Source organism: Hippocampus bargibanti, linkage group LG19 (assembly GCF_051943395.1).
Source record: "Hippocampus bargibanti isolate YZ-2025 linkage group LG19, ASM5194339v1, whole genome shotgun sequence".
Lineage (NCBI taxonomy): Eukaryota > Metazoa > Chordata > Actinopteri > Syngnathiformes > Syngnathidae > Hippocampus > Hippocampus bargibanti.
Genome location: NC_142752.1, coordinates 3062110 through 3086012, shown reverse-complemented (window position 1 = coordinate 3086012; position 23903 = coordinate 3062110). Strand labels below are relative to the sequence as shown.

The 23903-nt window shown below is 41.4% G+C and overlaps 1 protein-coding gene across 2 annotated transcripts in view; it reads left to right on the top strand.

Annotated features, from left to right (window-relative positions):
* The first annotated feature begins 569 nt into the window (after window positions 1–569).
* The window catches only part of jag2b (jagged canonical Notch ligand 2b), a 56745-nt gene continuing 33411 nt past the window's right edge, over window positions 570–23903 (top strand). For both annotated transcript variants that reach the window (XM_089022191.1, XM_089022190.1), the window contains exons 1-3: window positions 570–1055; window positions 3608–3922; window positions 21763–21817. In XM_089022191.1, the coding sequence (XP_088878317.1) occupies window positions 987–1055; window positions 3608–3922; window positions 21763–21817 (439 nt within the window). In that variant the 5' untranslated portion in view covers window positions 570–986. The remainder of the gene's footprint in view (window positions 1056–3607; window positions 3923–21762; window positions 21818–23903) is intronic.

Genomic DNA, 23903 nt, shown 5'->3' with positions numbered 1-23903 from the left:
CAAACCAAATTTATGCATTTTTTTTCCCCAAATCAAAAATTACCTTTTTTTAATAAATTTTTTTAAGCTTAAAATTGTTCAATCGTTAAGGTACGATATTTGTCATGCATATAATAGCAAATGTGTAAAATAATTATTTGGCCTATCTATGATATCCACGAAAAAAAAGCATTCATGCTTACTTTGAACCTGAAATTAAAAAAATATATATTATTAGTGTTTATAACACAACATTGACAGCAGACAGTATGAAAGGGTGAAATTAATGTTTTTTCTTTGAAAAAAAAACCCACTTAGATCCAAACTAGAGATGGAAACACTTGTTTTTGTTCTCAGGAGGCTTAATGGGAACCTCTTAAAAAATCACGTTTTGAGTGGGGGGAGGAAGAGTAGAAATGGTGGTAGGTTGATACAAGTGGGGGCGGTAGAGACGTGGGTGTGATGGGGTGGGTGATCTGCGGGGATCGGGGTGGGGGGGGGGGGCGGTTATTCCCCGCTCATGTCCGCCCACTAATCCGGTTGGCTGTCAGGACTCCCCGTGGCCGATCCCTGAGAGGTTGACGCAGCTGTCACTCAAAGCCGACGTCCTCTCCTCCGGTTTGCGGCTCCGACAGACGTCTCAGTCAGTCAGTTCGCCTTGTGGAGAAGCTCAGACGGAGGGGGAAACGGAGCCCACTCGCGTGAACGTTGTGCGTGGACCATCACCAGCGCGCTGCAGCCTTCCCGCCCCGTGCGCACGCGTAATACGCCCGGCGCAGTGTGACCGAGTCACGCCTGTGATTCTTTTTTTTTTTCTTCATTTTTTTTTTTTTTAGAGCGGAGGAGAGATTTTTTTTATTCCATTTTTCTAAGGGGCTTGTTTTTGTTATTGTTGGATGTCTGGAGGGTCGGAGCTGATGGTCGCCGGCTCTGCGGCTGTTTGTCTGCGTTGAGCGACCACCCCCCCACCCCTCCCGCCTCCATTGGGACTCTAATTAATCGGAGGCATGTGGACTCGCACCAGGATTAGACATCGCTTCCTAATAGTGTGCCTGCTGTTGACGTTCTGGGCCAAGGTAAGACGCTTCTCCGCTTGCTTTAGAACAGTGGGTTTTTTAAACTGGGTTCGATCGAACCTTAGGGATCCTAGATCCTTCGCCGCATAGGTCCACCCCTCCGTCTCGTTTGCAGTTAGTGGATACAGTCATTGAAAGTGATTGGTTTTGTTTTTTGAACAAAGTGATATTAATGCACGCTTCATTTCGTGCACTAGTAAAAACACCGAGTTTAATGTATTAATTAAAAAAGAGTTCGGTGAATGAGTTTATGAAATTGGTGGGGTTCGGTGCCTCCAACAAGATTAAGAACCACTGCTTTAGAACAATAAAATAGGCCATTTAGCGTCTACGCACGCGCGAGACAAATCAAAGGCTTTTAAATCAACCTTGGTGAAAAGTTGTTGGACATGGGGGCGGGTCTGGAGTGCCTTCAATCTAGAATTCAATTAGGTTAAAGTCGTTAGGAGGCGAGTAAAAAAACATCAACATCACGCCACCTGTACGGGATTCACGTTGCAGATATTAAATACTCGTCCCCCTTAACCTCACCCTGACCCTTTATTGCTCAATTAGCAGCCGTCGTTGTTTTTGTTTCTCTTTCGGTGGCGCTACTTTAAAATCACCCCAATTGGCCGCTGCAGAAAATCAATTTGTAGCAGGAAACGCCCCCTAAAATCGTGCTCGTCCCACTTTTTTTTTTGCCTGATCATGAAGGTGCAAAAGCATTGTGACCCTCTTGCACAATATCGTGACAATGATCGTCAATGATCGTGATGTTGCATTTGCATGTAAATATTTGCATATTTGGACGAGAGAAAAAAACATAATTGCATGTTTATTTTTTGACATTGACGTCTGTGTGTAGATAGATGCACGGTAAACGTGAATTTCGAGAGGGCGATGCTGTGTTCATTTTACAACCCACCCCCTGATTAACTTTCGTAATGTGACGTTTACAAGTCTGCTACCCCCCCCCCCCCCCTTCCACCCGATTGGCGGATTTCCGACTTTTTCAGACCAAATGACCAGATAAAACTAAATATGTATTTGCTTTTTCGCTGTTCATTTCCGGATTCGGCTTGTCTTGGCGGAAAGCGCAATTTTGATTGGATGATACTGACTTAGGTGCGTTGAAGTCGAAACAGGTAAACGCCCCCTTTTAAATGAGCCGAAGAGTAAAAAAAAATAGATTGATTCACTTTTGTGGAGAGAATTTGATTCTAATTCGCAATGAAACAATGCCGTCGAATGTCAGTCGCACTATGACAAGCCTCATGCTAACGTTAGCATCTATATACTACTAGTAGCAGAAAGCAAGGGTGCAAGCTAATGTGCAGGGTAGCTAGCAGTAACCTTGCATATGTACCCGGCAAGTTGACTTTTATTCTGCTAGTTTGGCTGGATTTTTACCAATCATTAGGAACAGAAAACCATTCAGATAATGGTGACTATTATCACAAAGTTATGTATAATAATACATTCGGACATTTTGTTGAAAACATTGATGGATAGATAGAAAGAAAACACCATTTGTGTGTGTGTGTGTGTGTGTGTGTGCACCCCCTGCTTTTTTTTACAGACTTTTTTCTCATTTGTCATTCTCATCCCTGTCACCCCCCACGTCAAAGATTACAAAAAGGCGCATGATGGCTTTTTCGTGTCAATTTTGTGGTTTGGAAATGCAAGCCACCAAATTGAGGAGCATGATTTTATTTTTATTTATTTTTTTTGTTTTTTTTTTTGGGGGGGGGGATTGTGATGTAACTTATCAAGGCTGCATTCACGTTGCAGGCTCAAATGTGTTATTTTCTCCACATTCCAAAAATATATATAAATTCAATGTTTTTTTTTTCACATAAAAAGATGTATTATTTCAACGTAGTGCTTTTTTTCCCCCACATGAAAACAATATTTTTCCAATGTAATGTTTTTTTTTTTACATAAAAATATTTTTTTCCCAATTTAATGCTTTTTCCCCCACATTAAAAAATATATTTTTGCAATTTAGTGCTTTTTTCACACGCACACACACACACACACACACACACACACACATATATATATATATATATATATATATATATATATATATATATATCTCCCAATTTAATATTTTTTTCCACATGATGGATAGATGACTGATAGATGAATCGCTAACTGACAGATAGATTGCTAGCTAGCTAGCTATCTGACAGATAGATTGCTAGCTGACAGATAGATTGCTAGCTAGCTAGCTGACAGATAGCTAAATTGCTAGCTAGCTGACAGATAGCTAAATAGATAGATTTTTTTCTGCAAAACCTAAAAAAACATCCAGATACACACATTGCATGTAAATGACTACAATACTGGGCACTGATAAAAAAGTAAACAGCCCCCCCCCCCTTCATGTTTAAATGCATTTTAAAGAAAGATGTCTCGCACGTTATTTTTCTTGAATTAATTTCCGTTCAGATTTGTGTGATTTGATCTATGCAATGTAAAGCTAGCTAGAGTTTTAGCGTACTTTTTAGCGTAGCGGAGTGTAAGCTCTCATGTAATTGTGGGCATTTGTGAAACGTTGTTTCCAGGCGTCGCAGTCAACAGGCTATTTTGAGCTCCAGCTGATCTCCGTCGAGAATGTGAACGGCGAGTTGGCGAGCGGCGAGTGTTGCGACGGCTCCAGGAGCTCCCCTGAGGATCTGCGCTGCGTGGAGGATGAGTGTGACACTTACTTCAAGGTGTGCCTCAAGGAGTATCAAGTGGACATCACCATCGGGGGGACCTGCACCTTTGGAGCTGGATCGACGCACGTTCTCGGTGGGAATATGTTGAACTTTCAAAGCGCAAAGAACAAAATCGACGACGCCGGCAAGATTGTCATCCCGTTCCAATTCGCATGGCCGGTAAGTCATTGATTTGGCTCCAGTTTAGCCTGCAGGTTAACATGTCTACTTCCTGTCTGGAAAGATGATTCACGATATGGAATGCTTCAAGTTCGTGTCCTTGAATTCGTCCTGTCAGCGCGCCAGCATTCTTGCACACCGCTACAGCGGCAATTATGAAAATGAAAGTTAATAGTTAATGTGGCATTGGAGAAAACTGGCTTTGCAGTGGCAAGCTTCGTGCCCGGAGCTAATCAATATTTTTCTCATCAAATTCTTTCGCCCATTTTGCATATAGCCGACGTCTTGACCCAGAATGCCGGCTATCAGTTTAAAAAAATTATATCGGCCACCCAACACGTGATACGGGGGAAAAATATTGTGGGGACCAGCACGTTGCACAGAGCTATCTATTAGCTAGCTAGGTAGCTTTCTATCTATGTGAGTTAATTCCGGGTTGAGTGAACGCTGGCTCGTGTTGCTATCTATTAGTTCTCTACCTCGCTCGCTATCTATTTGCTATCTAGCTAGCTATCTATTAGTTATATTTGATTCAGGAAACATATTAGCTATCTTGCTAGCTAGCTATCTATTAGCTATCTAGTATTTAGCTAGCTAGCTTTCTATCTTTTTGAGTTATTACGGATTGAGTGAACGCTGTGTGGCTGCCGCTGCTCACCCACAGAAAAACTTATCCGGTGACTGTAAAGTGACCGTGAGAGTTTTGAAAGGCGCTTAGGAATGTATTATTATTATTATTATTATTATTAGTAGTAGTAGTAGTAGTATTAGTGTTAGTAGTATTATTATAATGTACATTTCTCCACTGCGAGACTAATAAAGGCAAATCCAATCCAATTATTAGTATTAGTGTTAGTAGTATTATTAGTAGCATTAGTATTAGCATTAGCATTAGTAGTATTAGTAATTAGTATTATGTCTCCTCCACTGGGATTGACTTGAGCTCTGTTGCAGTACCAAAACTGACATGTGAGGGGCAGCATTGTGCCACGTGTTCGTAAAAACCGCCGTAAAATAAAATCCAAATGTGATCGTTGTCGTAAATGCAGTCATTGTATGAATTGCGGAAGAATAAATAGTACTTGCTTGCTTAGCTTTTCAGCTAGCAATATTGCTAATTATCGTGACATGTTGTCATCGAGCATTTGACGCCTTTGATTAATCGGGGATAAACGTGTATTGATATAATAATAATGTCATTTATAAGCGCCTTTCAATACTGTCAAGGTCACTTTACAGTCACAGGATAAGTTTTTCTGTGGGTGAGCAGCGGCAGCCACACGCGCTAGCGTTCACTCAACCCGGAATAACTCGAAAAGATAGAAAGAGCGCTAGATAGCTCGACAGCTAATAGATAGATAGCTAGCTAGATAGCTAATATGTTTCCTGACTCAAATAGCTAATTATCTGGCTATAAAGCTAATAGATTGCAAGCTAGCTAGATAATAATAATAATAATAATAGATAGCCAATATGAAATAATATGTTTCCTGACTCAAATTGCTAGGTAGCTAGCCATATAGCTAATAGATAGCAAGGTAGCTAGATAGCTAATATGAAATAGAAATAATAATAATATATAATGTTTCCTGACTCAAATTGCTAGGTAGCTAGCTATATAGCTAATGGATTGCAAGCTATATAGATAGCTAATATGAAATAGAAATAATAATACATTTCATTTCCAAGCGCGCTTCAAAACTCTCAAGGTCACCCCACAATCACAGGAGAAGTTCCTCTGTGGGTGAGCAGCGGCAGCCACACGCGCCAGCGTGCACTCGATACGGAATAACTCAAAAAGATGGAAAGCTGGCTAGCTAATTGATAGCTAAACAGCTAATAGATAGCTAGCTAGCTAGCCAGCTAGATAGCTAATATGTTTCCTGACTCAAATAGATATGTGTGTAAACAGCTTAAGATCACTGTTTTGTTTGTCTTTTGTTTGTTTGTTTAGTTTGGGTGACCTTCATCAGCTGTGCTTTTGTAACGTGCGCAATTTAGCGAAACGCCTTCCAAGAATCCCGTCGCAGACACGGCGCTCCGTAATGTCACCTGGGTTGTCGCTTTAGAGAGCGGCTTTGATATACTGTCTGAGGTTTGGCTTGATTTCAGCGCGCCACGAAGCAGCTAGCTAACCCGGGGCTAATTGGACGGGGAGTCCTGCGTTTTAATATGCGCACCCCGAAGATGACGCCGCTGTGGCGAATGGCTACGCTGATGTTTTTTTCCTTTTAAGCTGACTCCATTTTTTTTTTTTTGTCTTTGTCAAACAACTTTTTATGATCCCTCTACGCGCAGCATAGCATTTTGAAAACAATTGGAGGATAGCCGGCGTCCTCGATTGTGGTTGTCTAACACTGTCTGCGTCTTGAGCAACTTCCTGCCGAGGTCTGGTGCGGTTTTCTGTCCGCGAATGTGACTCGAGATGACAATATGATGATGTTGTGAGTGAGTAAATGGGGGGGTCTTGGTTTGGAGTTTCCCTCCCCCCTTATGGATCCCGCCGCTTCCTCCCCCGCTGTGGGTGCCAGGTGGCCCCTCCAAGGCAATTAAGATTGTCCCACTATTGATGGTTGGTTGGGTGAGGCGAGTGAGGTGTGCGTGCTTTAATTATCCCAGTGACTTCCCCACTTTTTGAGGCTATTGCGGGGGGAGGAGGTCCACATCCACGAAGCTACACGGGGAGATGTTAAGGTAGATGTTCCTTTTTTTGTGTTAATAAATCCGCTTTGGATTGGATTGTATTAGCGTTTAATAGTCTCGCGGTGGAGACATTTTCATTTCACCACAGCAAAATGGTAAAAGGAAGAGGAAAGGAAAGGAAGAAGTAGAAAAACAAAATACAGTAGCTGCTGTAAAGGCAGCCACTCTCGCGGCGCCATCTTGAAGTCAAACCAACAACATAAAAACTAACAAAGATTGTGCCGTTTATCAGAAGCTAATGTTAACTCGTGCTAATCTTCGCAGCCAATAAATAATGATAATAATAATCATAATAATACATTTCATTTTTAAGCGCCTCTCTCAAGGTCACTTTACAGTCACTGGATCTGTTTTTCTGTGGGTGAGCAGCGGCAGCCACATGCGCCAGCGTTCACTCAACCCGCAAGTAACTCAAATAGATAAAAAGCTTGATACTAGATAGCTAACAGATGGCCATCCCGCCAGCCAGCTAGCTAACAGATAGCCAGCTAGCTACTAGATAGCTAATAGACAGCCAGCCAGCCAGGTAGCCAGCGAATAGATAGCTAGCCAGCTGGATAAATAGCCAACAGACAGCCAGCTAGCTAACAGATAGCCAGCTATTAATAATAATAAATAATACATTTCATTTTAAGCGCCTTTCAAAGCTCTCAAGGACACTTTACAGTCACAGACAAGCCTAGGTGCGATAATAAATAAAATACAATCAAAAATAGAATTCAATGAATAAAATACAGTTCTAAATAGAAACAAGAGCTACACAGAAAATGCGATTCTAAATAGGTGGCTTTTGAGATGGGATTTGAAGGTGTGAAGAGAATCGATGTTAGCCTGCTATCCTCATTGCAGCTTTGCTTACCTGTTGTCTATTTCATGACAGCATTTCAGACAATGTTGTCTGGCTGATGCTTGAAAGTGGCACCGAGTTATGCTCGTCACCAAAAAAATAAACAAAAAAAATACATTCCTATGATAGTTTCCATAACTGGCTGGCCTTGCTTGTCCTGGCCCGGCCTCCGTTTCCTTCGCCATTCCAAACAGGCGCCAATCAAATTGGGTGGGATTGGCTTTGGGTCAACTCAACTGTGTAGTCTCCACCGTCCTCACCATATTCGGGTTCTGCCGTAAGAGTCCGCTCACTGATTTTTGCGGCGCGCTAGATGATGTGGTAAAGTGGCAAATTACAGAGCGTCAAATGCACAGAAGCTTTTACATAGACAAGAATCCGTTTCCGGGTTTAAGCTAGCGGGAGACAGCTCGCCGCCGCCGCCGCCATGACATAAAAATACAGTATATACAGCCCACATATTTTGTGTTTTACAGCAATACGTCACCATATTTACACTTTAATATGCAGCATTGGCACTTTGTAAACATTTTCCTAGTCGAACTGGTACATTGAATACAGTATATCAGTGGTAGGCCTGCAAGGCCTTCTCTGCTGGCCTAAAAATATCTAAATCACAGACTAATGTGAATTATATTTCATCCATGAATTCTTATCAAATAATTCCAATCACATTTCAGCCATCATTTGTTACCAGGGTTAGAAATCGACCTGTAGGCCTTCACAATCAGTTCTGCAGGCCCTGTAGCATAAAATAAGTGTCGATGAAACTGTTGCTTTAAACCAGGGGTGTCAAAGTCATTTTTTTGCCGCGGGCCACATTGTAGTTATGGTTTCCTCTCGAGGGCCGTTATGAATTTGGGGAACCCATTAGAATGTTTAAATCCCTTCAAATATTACATATAGAGCACACAGCAAATTAATGAATAACTCGTTTTCAAATCTGAAGTCAAGAATAATGATTTTTATTGTGGTTGACATCCAAAAATATGAAATTTTGGCTCATATTTTAGCAATCATCATGGAATTTAACAAGTTTGATTTGCCTTCACGGGCCGAAAAAAATGATGTGGCGGGCCGGATTTGGCCCGCGGGCCTCGACTTTGACACCTGTGCTTTAGAGTTCAAGTTGGCAACCCAAGATCTGCTCGAAGGCGAGTTTTCGCAAATTATGATTGGCTAGTCACTCGCCAATCATAGTATCACTCGCCGCTAGGTGATAAGCGCATACTGGCGAGTGCTAGCACACCGTATCGGTAGCGAGCTGCATGAGCAAATACATTTTTGTGTTGATTGAATAGTGATTTCGTCACCTGACAATGGCTGAAGGAGGAGAAAAAATGTATATGGTTGCAGATATACTGTAAAATACATTTTTAAGACGGCCTTTTCAAGAATAGATGGACTAGCAGCTGTGGATTGATTCAGACGGAGCACTACTGAAGGCCTAGGATTGATATACACGGCCCGCCACTGCTGCTAATAGTACATTGACTTTGCAATTCAGCAAAATTCAGAACTACTTTGTCAGTCACATTTAGCTAAATAATATATAAAATAATAATAGCTTACCTTAGAGTGCCTAGACAGGGCTAACATTTGCTAACGTCAGCTTGGAATATTGCATGGCATGGTGCATTTTTGCTAAGAGCTACTTGTTTCCGTGATGAAATATCATCGCTTTGTTTTGATATAGTGACCGCCGTCATGTTTTGGAATATCGCCAGTCATCCTCCATTGAGTGAACGCTGGCTCATGGGGCTGCTGCTGCTCACCCGCAGAAAAACTGATCCTGTGACTGTAAAGTGACCTTGAGAGTTTTGAAAGGCGCTTAGAAATGAAATGTATTTTTATTATTATTATTATTATTATTATTAAATCGTTTGAAAATACACCATTCAATGGAGTTGCGCCTTATACTCCGCTGCACCTTATACACCGGAAAATACAGTATGTGAAGGTTTTTTTACACAGTATGGATTTTGCGCCTGCGTGTAGATTGTTAAACACGCAGCCGGTTGAAGCGATTGTCCGCCATCGAGACGCAGTTCACCGTTTCATCTCGCGTTTGAACCTGGATGAGAACTTTGGATTGGCGAACGTGACCGTGTCAAAAGAGGAAGCGCCGCCGTGTATGAAAACCATGTGCTAATCTGCGCCGACCTGTGTGAGACGGCCTTTTACTGGAGTCAACCCAAACTATTTGAATGGCTTTGGCTCCCTCCTCCAGCCACGCGTCCGTCAAATGCATGCGGCGTGCACTTTCAAGCAGATGCAGTCAAGTGCAGCCGGCCGCGCGTGTGGTTTTTAAAGTGGGATCTGTGGAAAAGGCAGAGGAAACTTTAGATTACTTGCTCAAAATCCGCATGGCGATGTTGGAATTCTCTTAACTGTTTTTATACAACTCACATACCCAAAGTACCGTGTATAAAGTACACTGCAGTATAAGGCGCACCCCAATGAGTGGTGTATTTTCAAACTTTTTCCATATACAGTGATACCTTGGCTTACGAACTCAATTGGTTCCCACACAGAGTGTGTAAGGCGAAATGTGTATCCCAAAAATTAATTTCCCATAGGAAACCATTCAAATGAGAATAATCCGTTCTTCAAATGAGAATAATCCGTTCCCAGGTCCCCATAAAACATAATTTTGTACTTTCAAATTTTCTAAGCCTTAACACTATACAAAATATACCTTATTTCAGGTATAATACATGTGCTATGGTATTATAATTAAATCAATAAACTGTACTGTATAATAATAAAGTCGTTTTATTGACCTTTGTGATGGTCGATGGCTTGATGGAATGGAGTGGCCGGTTTCATCAGCATTAAACACTTGATGAGGAACGTAGCCTTCTTCTTTCACCATCTTGAGGAATGATCCCTTGTAGGTTTTTTCTCTGTGATAATTTTATCTAGTTCCTCATCAATTGTGCTCTGTTTAGCTGGGTTGATAGCTTTTTGCATCAAGTGTACAGATGGCACTGAAGTATAAGGCTCACATCCACCGAATAGTGTATTTTCTCACTTTTTTTATATAAGGTGCACCGAATTATAAGGCGCAACTTCAATGAATGAAAAAAAGTTGTCAAATAGAATATATAAATAGATAAAAGTTTTCCAAATATAAGGCGCACCTGCGTATAAGGCGCAGGGCCATCTTTTGAAGAAAATCAAGGCTTTTGGATGCGCCTTATACACCGGAAAATACGGTATCTTCTTCTGGCCTTTCATCTGAAAAATCTGCGGCCGCTATGAAATCTATTCGTCGGGTCCAATTGGTGGACATTTTGGATTATTATATTTTTTTATTTTTTATTATATCATATTTGTGATTCTCACCCCCCCATTATTTACCGTATTTTCTGGTGTATAAGGCACACCTCCACTGAATGGTGTATTTTCAAAGTTTTTTCCATATATATGGCGCACCTTCTATGAATGAAAAAAGTTTTCCAAATACAGTAAAGTCTCGTTATATCGATATTCAAGGGAGTCCGAAAAAATATCGATATAACCGGGACTATCGATATATCCGACCCTGTTTGCATGTAATTTTCCCTGTGCGTGCATAGAAATAGTATCGATATAACCGGGACTATCGATATATCTGATATCGATATAACGAGACTTTACTGTATAATATATAAATTATATAAACGTTTTCCAGTTGTGGTTCATTATTACTTCACATATAAGGCACAGGGTCATCTTTTGTAGAAAACGAATGCTTTTGAGTGCGCTTTATACACCGTAAAATACTGTATTTAATTAAAATATAAAGATTAATAAGGTTGCGGGTGTGCTTTCTCGTCATTTACTGTTTTTGAGATGATAATAATAATAATAATAAATAATAATAATAATAATAAATAATAATGCAATTCATTTTAAGCGCCTTTCAAATCTCTCAAGGACACTTTACAGTCACAGACAAGCATATGTACTATAATCAATAAAATACAATCACAAATAGAATATAATAAATAAAATACAATTATAAATAGAAACAAGAGAGAAAAAGAGCTACACAGAAAATGCAATTTTAAATAGTTTTGTGATGGTGGGAAGAGAATCGATGTTACGAATGTTGGGAGGAAGTGAGTAAGTTCCAGAGTTTGGAAGCAAAGCAGCTGAAAGCCCTGTCCCCCATCGTGCTGAGACGGGCAGTGGGGGGCACACAGAGGTAGAGGGACAAAGAGGATCTGAGAGAACGAGAGGGACTAGAAATTTGAAGAAGATAAAACGCTTTCTCTTACACGCATAGCGAGAATGCACCTTAGCGTTTTTAACCAAGGCGCAGAAGTTGGATTAGTGCTGAAAGTCACCGGCGCTGGCCTGTCGAGCGCGTTGATGAACGCGCCGACTGACGCGACGCGCAGACGGCCGTGGTTCAACCACACCTGACGCAGCGACGCTTGTCAAAAGCTGTTGCTAGGCGACGGCGACATAGGCCTGCGGTAAACAATTATCTTTGCTCACTGCGATGCACCCTCCACCCAAATCGTCCATTTTGGTCCAAGGGCTATTGTATGCAGATCCACTGGCCTTTTATTTCAGTTTATCTTTGACTCGATCGTTGCATTATGGGATGGAAGCGAATTCACAATAAGCAGTCGTTATTGAACAATTAATCGAAAAACACGCTCTGAGTGGTATAATGCCACTCCCGGTTGGAAGTTAGAAATGTCAAAGCAAACATCAAACAAAGAGAATGACATACTTGGCATTTTAAAACAACCGCGTGGCTTCGCAAAAGCTTGCGCGCTCACAAAAACGACTCTTGGTGTTGATGTCGCGGTTTTAGAACATTTTTAAGCGAAGGAAATGTCATCACAAATGATGCAATTATACAAAAAGATTACACAATCCTTTTGTGCATATTCTTTATCCTCTGCAATAACAACTAATATTCCTTTCCGACATTATGACCCAGGACAGTTACTCAACATTGTTAACCTCCTTTTGGGCCACCAAAATGGCTTCTACTACGCTTTCTTCTCTCTCTTTTTGCAACAAATATGATTTTATACATAGCGCATTATTTTTTTTTTCCACCGTTCAAAGAAGTTTGATTAGTATATGCTTGGAAACAGAAAAAAGAGGGTTTGGGGGGGGTCATGTAATACAGTGTGACCCAAAAAGATGCGTACCCATGGAAATGTCAATTGTGGCTTTGATTTAAAAGCTATTTATTTCAAATTACAACCACATATTATTCAGTTTATAGAAGACCATTCACCAGAGTTTCAGCTATTTCTATCAATTTTTAGTCAATTTATGGCTTTCCCATAATGTGTTCCAAATATCCACCATTTCGTTGCAAGCAAACCTGTACTTCATCTGACAAAGTTGTCAATCACTTTTACACACTCCTCTTTCGGGAGGGTGACCAAAAAAGATGCGTCCTACTGAGTCCCTCACTGCAGCAATGTTTTCTCCCGAAAGAGAAGTGTGATTGACAACTTTGTCAGATGAGTACAGGTTTGCTTGCAACAAAATGGTGGATATTTAGAACACATCTTGGGAAAGCCATAAATTGACTACAAATTGACAGAAATAGCTGAAACTCTGGTGAATGATCTTTCATAAACTGAAAAATGAGTGGTTGTAATTTGAAATAAATAGCTTTTTAATCAGTCATAATTGACATTTTTTGGGTCACCCTCCCGAAAGAGGAGTGTGTAAAAGTGATTGACAACTTTGTCATACGAGTACAGGTTTGCTTGCAACAAAATGGTGGACATTTGGAACACATCTTGGGAAAGCCATAAATTGACTAAAAATTGACAGAAATAGCTGAAACTCTGGTGAATGGTCTTCCATAAACTGAAAAATGAGTGGTTGTAATTTGAAATAAATAGCTTTTTAATCAAAGTCATAATTGACATTTTTTGGGTCACCCTCCCGAAAGAGGAGTGTGTCAAAGTGATTGACAACTTTGTCATACGAGTACAGGTTTGCTTGCAACAAAATGGTGGACATTTGGAACACATCTTGGGAAAGCCATAAATTGACTAAAAATTGACAGAAATAGCTGAAACTCTGGTGAATGGTCTTCCATAAACTGAAAAATGAGTGGTTGTAATTTGAAATAAATAGCTTTTTAATCAAAGTCACAATTGACATTTTTATGGGTATGCATCATTTTGGGTCACCCTGTATTTGATTGTGGTCAAAAAGTGGCATTTGTGTTGAGTCTTTATTTCTAATAAATATGTTAACGTTTTTTTTTTTTTTTTTTAATTGAAATAGTTCCCATATTAATTTGGACTTTAGTGACCATCGTGTGTATTCACATCCATCACGGCCAATCCATCCATCACCAGTCGAGGCTTTTCATGAAATGTCAGCATCTAATTATACATCAATTCATGGAAGCGCCCCCCCACTCCGATATCTGCGTGCTCTCAAGCAGCGATTCAAAAATAAAATAGTTGTTGACTATCCAAGAGCATCGTCGTCTGGAAATCCAACCTGGCCAGGTCGCTGCCTGACCACCACTCAGCTTGCCTTTGTTTTGAATGTGTAAACCACCATTCAAAGTGGTTACGAGCTGTCATGGAAACTTGTACAACAGAAATAAACTTCCTAAGCTGGGTGGGCGGGGCTTACCGGCCAGAGCAAGTCGACAGTTTGCTTTTTTTGTCAACCCGCCGGCTGCCTTTTGTGGAGCTATTAAAGCGTCGCTACCAGGGTTGTGACATGCGACCGTTCTGCACGATGCTACGTTAGCTTCTGATTATTATTTTTTTGCTTCTTTGTATGTTGTTGTAAAACGTTTCCCTGATGTTTATTGTCGACGCCTTCCGAATGCGTTAGCGCGACCCCGTTGGCCGCTTGCTAACTGGTGTCCAGGTGCCTTGTCATTACATGGGCAGTTAACTCGTCACTGTACTGCTAAACCCGTTTGAAATGCTAATGGCTTTTGAATGGAAGCGCCGCGACATTGCGCTCAAGCTAACACCCCCTCGCTCCCCCCTGCGCCGTTACTATGCCTCATGAATTATCTTGGTAATGTTTGCAGAGCATGCCCATTGCTGTGGCAACTCTTCAATGCCTTCAGGCAAACCAGCCACCTACAAGGGAGTCAGTCACGGTCCAATAGCCGAGAACACACAGCGCAAAGCTAATGTGACCATAATTTATTTATGTGCTACCCTAGAAAATGGCGCAATCTTCATCTATCCTTTCTCGGGAAAATCTTACAAACGGTTTTAAATTCAAACGATGGTCGCTTACGGATCCCGTGCGCCGTTTTTGCGCTTCATGTTGCATTGGCGCTTGATCCCGCCGGCTAATTAGCACCAGAGTGTGTTGAATTGGAAGTGCATGGCTAATGACCCTGCTGGCATCATAGCACGCTGCTCAATGGGCCATGCGTCCTGGCGTATTAGCGTGCGCGGGTGCACGCGCACAGCCGGTTTACGTACGCTCGCCAGCCAAATGCCTTGCCTTCCCTCTCACCTTTCTTGGCACTCTAGCAAAGCAACCTGTGACCGCAAATGCCATTCATTTTCTACCATTATGTAAAGGAAGGGAATTCTTCAGTCATGCCTCTCCCATTTTAGCTTTTCTTTTCGTGGCTTTTCACCGCCTGATTGTCTGACATAAAGAAAGCTTGCTTATGCTTTTAAGTTACATGGAAATGGGTAATTATCGCCACTAATTTGCAACGTCGATCCCAAAATGGAGACGGGTTGAGTTGAGGCAGTTTTTTTTTTTTTTTTGCATCAACGGTCTTGTTATAAAGTCGTAAAAAGAGCTCAAAATATGACACATCCATTTACATTGTTAAATCTAGTCACCATAAATCACAGGTGTCAAAGTAAAGGCCCGCGGACCAAATCTGGCCCACTACATCATTTTATTTGGCCCATGAAAGCAAATCAAGCATTGTCGAGTTCCATGATGCTTGCTAAAGTCGGAACCAAAATAATAATAATAATAATACATTTCATTTTTAAGCGCCTTTCAAAACTGTCAAGCTCACGTTACAGTCACAGGATATTTTTTCTCTGTGGGTGAGCAGCGGCAGCCACACGCGCCAGCATTCACTCAACCTGGAAGTAACTCAGATAATGTCAAATTGTCCCATGTAAACCACATTAACAGTTATTTTTTACTTGAAATTTGAGTTAGTCATTTTTGTGTGCGCTTTATATGTAAACCATAACTACAAATCGGGCAAAAAAAATTACACACCCTTGTCATAAGTGAATCGTAATAGCTAAATGTAAAATAATGACGCCACTGTTTCCATCATGCAAAAACACTGTGATGATTTCTCTCCATTCGGAGCGAATCACCCAAAAAGTGCCTAAAGAGATCCCACGAAAAAAAACACACTGGTCTTCAGATCCAGCAGAGACGGACGGACGGGGCATGGCGCTTGGCCCTCCCCGAGATAGCGTAGACTCAGCCCTAGTAAAACTAAAAGCTGGGATTGACATCACAGATTAATGAAGATTACACGCGGCGATTACTGTCCACGGGATGAATCGTGATGACTTTGCGTACCATCAGAAGGCAATAAATCAGAAGATGACAGTGACACTGCACGGACGGGCTGGAATGTTGCCCGTTTGAGGTATCTTGAAAGCAAATATGACCGGTTCAGATTTTTTATTATGTATTTTTATGATGGCGTGGGTCCCAAATAAGTTGCTGACATATCGAAATCGTAAAAAAAAAAGCTAAATTTCCCCAGAAACCCCAAACGAGTCAAACACGCACATCGCCCGCCCCCCATGCTCAGTGACCCCCAACCTGCCCCGTCTTCCACTTTCCACCGCTGACCCCCTCCGTTTCCCGGCTGTTTTTTTAATTTTAAATTTAAATCAAGCTAGCTATCTCGCTAACTATCTAACTGTTAAAGTCATTATTAATGAAGCTGGAATCAAAAGTACAAACAAAAAGATTCTTTAATTTAGGGACGGCACAAATTGTAACTGCCCAGGGGAGAAGGGCCAAGAGGAAAGAGAAAGATGGGGCTTGTTGGGAGAGCTTTTAAAAGACGGACAGGATGTGACATCATGTCAAGGTGGGCAGGGTGTGACATGACAGGAAGTCCAAGAAAACAAAACAATTCGAAAGTAAATGGAACAGATGTTTAAAATGTGTTCGTTAGGCGAATTGCCTTAACATATCCGCCCTAACGAACATATCCAACATCGGTGTAGCTGAATAGGAAGAGGAAGAAAAAGAAAATTACAAAATAAAACAACCAAAATGGAAACAATCTCTAATTAAAGTCATGTCATTCGCTACAAAAATCAAATCTTCATGGCATGCTGCCGATCTGTTTAAAATGTGTTCGTATAGCGAATTGCCTTAACCCTAGCTACCTACCTAGCTTGCTATCTATTAGCTATCTAACTAGCTAGCTATCTATTAGTTATCTATTAGCTAGCTAGCTAACTTTCCATCTATTTGAGTTACTCCGGGTTGAGTGAACGCTGGCGCATGTGGCTGCCGATGCTCAGCCACAGAAAAACTGATCCTGTGACTGTAAAGTGACCTTGAGAGTTTTGAAAGGCGCTTATAAATGAAACGTATTATTATTATTATTATTATTATTATTAACACATGAAATGAATCTGAAAGGCTCCTATCCAACCCCCCCACCCTGCGTCCACGACTCATCTGGCGAAGGAAATTTAGGCTCACAAACGCGACATTTAGGACCATTTCGGAAAAGGAAGTGAATAGCTGCCCTTCCTCACTTGAAAAATTCGGATTTCTCCTTGTAAATCCTCTAATCCACTCGGAGGAGGGCAGGCGGGGTATTTTGGGGGGGGGGGGGGTGGATTGGACAGACAGAAGCTTCTTGGTTCTCCCGGATGCAGTATTTTAGCCCTTGAAGATTCAAAAGGGGAGCGAAAAACGTCCTTTTGGGGTTAATGACGGTCGTTTGGAATCATCCTTATTGGTCAACTATGTTGAACACACAAGGAATTTGTCTCCGGTAGAACACGCTGCGCTAGTATCTGTATGGATCTGTGAGAGGAGTCGTTGGAAAAGGTGGTGGGCAGGGTGCGGAGGGTCCAGTAGGATTTTTTCGACCCTCTTGTCTTGATGAGTTGATATACTAGCAATCTGCGTCTTTTTGACAACTAATCTTGGCCAGCTCGCCGGTGCAAACGCTGATTGCTAATTGTCCCTGGGCCTACTGTGTCTCAAGATGGACAATGGTTTCGATTAGGACAGAGTGGGGGTGAGTTACGGGATTGGAACAAGGGTCTTTGTTCAGTAACGCCCTCTCTTCCCAACCCCCCCCTTTTTATCTGCCCATCGTCTATCTTGTTCCGAGCATTTGGGCAGCTGTCACTTAATCCAGCTAATCACAGACTGGGATGGTCTGTGGGAAACCAGACAAGTCGGTAGCTTTGCGCGAGCCCAAGGCACTCTGCGTTTTGACTGTTTTTCCAGGCATTGACGACATGAGGCGAGCGTGTGTCAAAAAGTGTCGCGGAAGGTGCGTCGGTGCGGATGGGACACCTGCTCGCTGGGTATTGGCGTTTAGACTAGACGATGGCGGTTGGGGGGGAGGGGTAGTTGGAAAGGTCAGAAGCCGAGCTCCATGATCCACGTTCATGTCAAATAATCCATCGCTCAGGCCGCATCTGTTGTGCGTCTGCGCTCGCCTCGGTTCTGGACTCGGGAGTGCTTATACGTAGACATACGGTCCACCGTAACCCCTTCACGTCTTCACTGCTGAAATCTTGGCAAACCTTCAATGCCAGATGAAAAATCAAGGCGCCTCTCAAACTATCCTTCTCCGCCTTCAACTGCCATATTCTCTTTCATCCTCTTTTCTCCCGTCCACTCGAGCGTCTCCACAATAACCCCCTTCCAGTCCCCTTCCTCCCGCTAGCGCCCATTGCCAGACAAGCCAACTTAATCCTGCAGCCCAGCAGCAACCAGCCTACCAGCTTGTTGCCCCCCCCCCCCTATCTCTCTCCCACCTCCCCCAGATCAACAACAGACACAAACGTACACACGACAAATTCTAATACTGGTATTATACCCCTCTAAAGTCTTCTTGTGTCCAAAGTCCCGTCAGTGACATGACACTAGAGGTCACATTGTGGCTACTACAACTGTCTCCAATGGTGACGTAACGATTGCTATTTAGGTCAGATGGTTGCTTAGCTAGATTACGTAGATTTACGGAGCGTGCGTGTGCCCCACGCTAGCTAGCTCGGGCCATTGACGGCGAGCGTAATTTTCTGCATTTTGCTCCGTCACTGCAAACTTCACGGTTGCCTAGCAACTACCTCATGTCAACATAATCCCGTGAGGTGCAAAATGAGCGACAAACTTGCTCGCCGAGGTGAATGCCGCCCTGCTGAATGTTTAATTAGATAACTGATACTGTACGGAGGGGTGAGGTACATGACACCCCCACAAACCGCCCACCTACCCTCCATTTTTAGTTTGACTATGTTGCCATGCCTATGCTGTATTTCTTTATTGATCGCAGCGCAAAAAAAAAATGTAACTCCTTCACTGCCAGACGATGTGCAAAAATGAATCCACTGCAGTGCCAGGGTTTTTGTCATTGTGACTCAAATTGCAGGACCCACAGAATATTCAGTATTCTGACTCCATAAACATTCAATGCAGCATAAGAAACCTTAGACTCTCTTCTTTCATCAGAAAAAAATAGCTAATTCCTAAGTTAGATGGGTCTGAAGTTATCTGATCTTGAAATGGGGGCATCTGTACAAAATACAATACATGCATATTGATTTATATAGTGCTTTAAAAACAGCTGAAGCTGTACCAAAGCGCTAACATGGACAAAAGGCAAATGCTGCCCCCTTTTGGAAGGGGGAAACACTGCCGGAGGTCTGACCAGCGCTTTATCGGCAACCCTTGCCAAAAAAAAAAAACAACGGAAATAATTTGGCAATGGCGCTCCGTGTCACATTTTTCAATTCCTGAATAAATTCTAGAATGGCAGCAAATGATTTAATTAAAAATAATTAATAATAAATTAATACAAGTTTTGGTACAGTCTATTTGTTTACTTGACTATGCAGATGATCCACTTAAAGGCTTTAAAATTTATGTTGTATTAAATGTATTTATTATTTCTGGGTAGAGTGAACGCTAGCGCGAATGGCTGCCGCTGCTCACCCGCACACAAAAAAGAAAATAAAAAGTTCTTATCCCTTTTGAAAGGCGCTTAGAAATAAAATATATTATTATTATTAAATGAGATTTTTTATGCTTAAAAAAATGAATTAAATAGTTTTTTTCTTTCCCTTATTACATAACAAACCCCCATCATTTCTTTCAATTTTTGACTTCATCGGGCGCACTCTCTTTCCTCATCCCTCGCTCAGCGCATCTCACATGACATTAACAAACACGCCGGGAGTGTTTGTATTCAACCCCATCGTAACCATTGTGTTAAGAGCAAAAGCATAACCGAAAGCGGATAATCTCATTCGCTGCTTATTTATTGAATCTCCGTGTCTGACATGCAAGGACAAAGTCAATATGGCGCTTATAACTGTCGCTAATATTGGCAAAGTCACCTTTATTGGAACGCATATTCGGTGAGACCAAGTTTCACCTTGAAGCATGTGCGGTTCGTTTTTTTAAGTAATTTCATTTATCAGCGCCTTTCAAAAAACACTCAAGGTTACTTTACAGTCACAAGATTCGTTTTTCTGTGGGTGAGCAGCGGCAGCTACATGCGCCGGCGTTCACTCAACCGGGAATAACTCAAATAGGTCAAGTTAGCTAGCTAATAGATAAATAATAGCTAGCTAGCTAGCTAGTTAGACGGCTAATAGATTGTAAATAGATAGCTCGCTAGCTAGTTAGATGGCTAATAGATCACAAATAGATAAGTAGCTAGCTAGCCCTCAATGGGGACCCATTTTTTTTCCACGAGACGACGCGCAAGATCAAGTTAGCTAGATAGCTAATGGATAAACTAAACCTAAAGGATAAATCGACATGGGGTGAGCGTTTGACTTCGGGGCTTACTTGTGCTCATTGACTCTCGCACATTCGGTTTTGTCAAGCGTTTATTTTTATGCTTTGTGAGAAAACGTATCAAAACTTCAATCCAAGAAAAGACAATTCACATCTGGCACGCTGGCAAGCCTTGAGTTGATTTTTTTTGAGCGCCACATGGAGCTTTGAAGAGATTTTGATTCATTGCTTGTGCTTTCTGCGCTACTTTTTTTCCTCAAAAATTTACTATGCACCTCATTAAAATTTAACAAGCATGTCAATAACACTCTTCGGAGGTCTTGTGACACTTGTTTACACTTCACGGGCAGTTGATTTATTATTATTATTTATTTGCAATCCGTCATGGGAATTGACTCCATTTTTTTTCCCTCCTGGCTATGTATTGTATGGTTACTAGTAAGTTGAGCTTTTCTAGGCGGGGGTAAATACAAAAAAAAAGGCTTCCTCGGTACACAATAGAAGACACGGGATATACTGTCTTGTATGCCGTCATGACCTTTATATGTTTTGTTGCAAAATCTTTTCACGATTGTGAACGGATGTGAGTCATAAAAGTCAATTAATGCTGACGATCATGTGACTCGGACTGGAAAATGAATATAATATATATACAATACGTATGTATGTGTATATATATGTATATATGTGTACTGTATTATCCGGTGAATAAGGCGCACCCTTAATGAATGGTGTATTTTCAATTTTATTCCATATATAAGGCGCACTGGACTATAAGGCGCACCTTCAATGAATGAAAAACGTTTTTCGAATATAATATATAAATGTATAAAAGTTTTCCAAATATACGGCACTACAATAGATGCTGTGCAGTCAGTGTCTGGTGACAGTAGTTGCGAAACCTGGTCATCTTTTGAAGAAAATCAAGGCTTTTGGGTGCGCCTTATAAACCGGAAAATACAGTATATATGTTTATGTGTATATGTATACATGTGTGTACACGTAACATCCGACTTACGACCAAGTTCCGTTCCGATCAATCGGTCGTAAGTCAAAACGGTCGTACATTGAAATCCATTCCAAATGTTGAATAGAGACTCGAAGGCTAAATGACTCGTAAACCCCCCCCCCCCCCCTCCTCTGGTGCCATCACAGCATAGCTTTGAATGTATAAAGAACGGGTGGTTGTAAGTCGAGCTGGTCGTAAGTCGGATGTTCCCTGTATATGTAAGTCGGTAGGTATATTTTTTTCCAACATATTTATAAACATGATGGCAGTGTCAACATACTCTAATAACGTCTTTTTGTGTGTTTTTTTTCTTCTTTTCAGCGAACGTTTACCTTAATCGTGGAAGCCTGGGATTGGGACAACACCACCCGCAACAGTAAGTGACGCGATCTCACGGTGCTAATACAGTAAAGTCTTGTTATATCGATATTCTCGGGAGTCGGAAAAAATATCGATATAACCGGACTATCGATATATCCGATCCTGTGGCATGTAAATTTTCTCCTTGCGTTCATAGAAATAGTATCGTAATAAGCAGTACTATCGATATAATGAGACTTTACTGTACCTCCAAGATAAGTTAGCAAGTATTGGACAAGTTGTCGGAAGGTGTTTTGGCAAGATAACGTTGTTTTTGTTGTTTTTTTTTCATTCTTTTTTACATGTGCCACATTTTTCTTTGGGTAGAAAATTGCATGTATTGGTCTCCGAAGACACCCTCTATACAATACAAGCAACTATGTCGGCCGTCAGTGCTTGAGCAGCTGTATCCTGTTTTCTTTCGGAAATGTCCGTTGCGGCTCGACTCCTGTACACCCCCCCCCCCCCCCTCTATCACCCCTCCTTTTTTTTCCCGGTCAGGGAGGAATCTTTTGAGGACTATAAATGTTGCGCGAGCTCTGATCCCTTGACATTTTTTTCTTCACCAGTGTCAAAATGGAAATGTAGGCGTACGGATGCATTTCCATACAGCAGCGTCTTCTTTTGTCTGCCTGATTGGTTACAAAAAATGGAGTGCCCCCCCCCCCCATCGCATCCTGTTGAGTCCAGTGACATCAAACGTACTTGCGAATGCAGACAATGGAGAAGAAATAGAAGTTGACATCATAGCTACGATTAGCCGCTTTCCTGACGTCGTTTCCGTTTTCTCAGGAGGGGGGCCACCAGGAAATGCGTTGATCGGCGGCCATTTTGCGGCTATTTCTACGACGAAGTTTTAAAATGAAATATTCAATACAGTAAAGTCTCGTTATATCGATATCGGATATATCGATAGTCCCGGTTATATCGATACTATTTCTATGCACGCACGGAGAAAATTACATGCAAACAGGGTCGGATATATCGATAGTCCCGGTTATATCGATATTTTTTCGGACTTCCTTGAATATCGATATAACGAGACTTTACTGTATTGTATTATGTTATTGCAAATGGGAGCATTATATTCAAATTCTGGTCTAATGTCGGTGCTTTAAATATAATTTTGTATAAGTCGGGGGCTTTTTTTTTCCCTTCTGCCGCCTCATTCCACTTTTTCAGTCATTTTTGCGAATGCCTAATAATAATAATAATAATAATAATAATAATAATAATACATTTAATTTATAAGCGTCTTTCAAAACTCAAGGCCACTTTACAGTCACAGGATAAGTTTTTCTGTGGGCGAGCAGTGGCAGCGACACGCGCCAGTGTTCACTCAAATAGATAGAAAGCTAACTCGTTCGCTAATAGATAGCTCGCTAGATAGCTAGCTGTGTATTCATTAAAAGCCCACTAAAGTCAATTGTAACCATTGCTTTCTCTACTTTGATATAACAGTTATATCGCTAATTTATACCTAGCTATATAGCTAATAGATAGCAAATAGATAGCTTTATTTAGTCATGTATGACTCTTTCAATTATTGCTGAATGTTCTACCTACAATTTGAAATAGCTGTGGTTGTTTAAGTGCTGCAGAAATAAAAGTTGAGTTGAAAATGTAAAATACAAAAAGCACCCCCCAGTTCGGCATTGAGATGAGATGTCGTCTTCCAGATAAAAAACCATTGCGATCGTTTCCTCAAAAATATGAATTCTACGATCCTCCATCTTGTCATGCTAAATGTTATAACCGAGCTTTGTTGCATAGTTTGCGCCGTGGTGTGGCCTTGCGTCACTCACGTCAGCTGACAGGAATTGCTCATGTCATGGGTTCACAAGTCCATATCTGTGACCGCAAATTCCTACTTTCGTTTTTTTTTTTTTTTTTAAAGGGCTTGTGGCGTCAACAAATCGCACAAAATAAATATACAGTAAAGTCTCGTTATATCGATATTCAAGGGAGTCCGAAAAAATATCGATATAACCGGGACTATCGATATATCCGACCGTTTGCATGTAATTTTCTCCGTGCGTGCATAGAAATAATATCGATATAACCGGGACTATCGATATATCCGATATCGATATAACGAGACT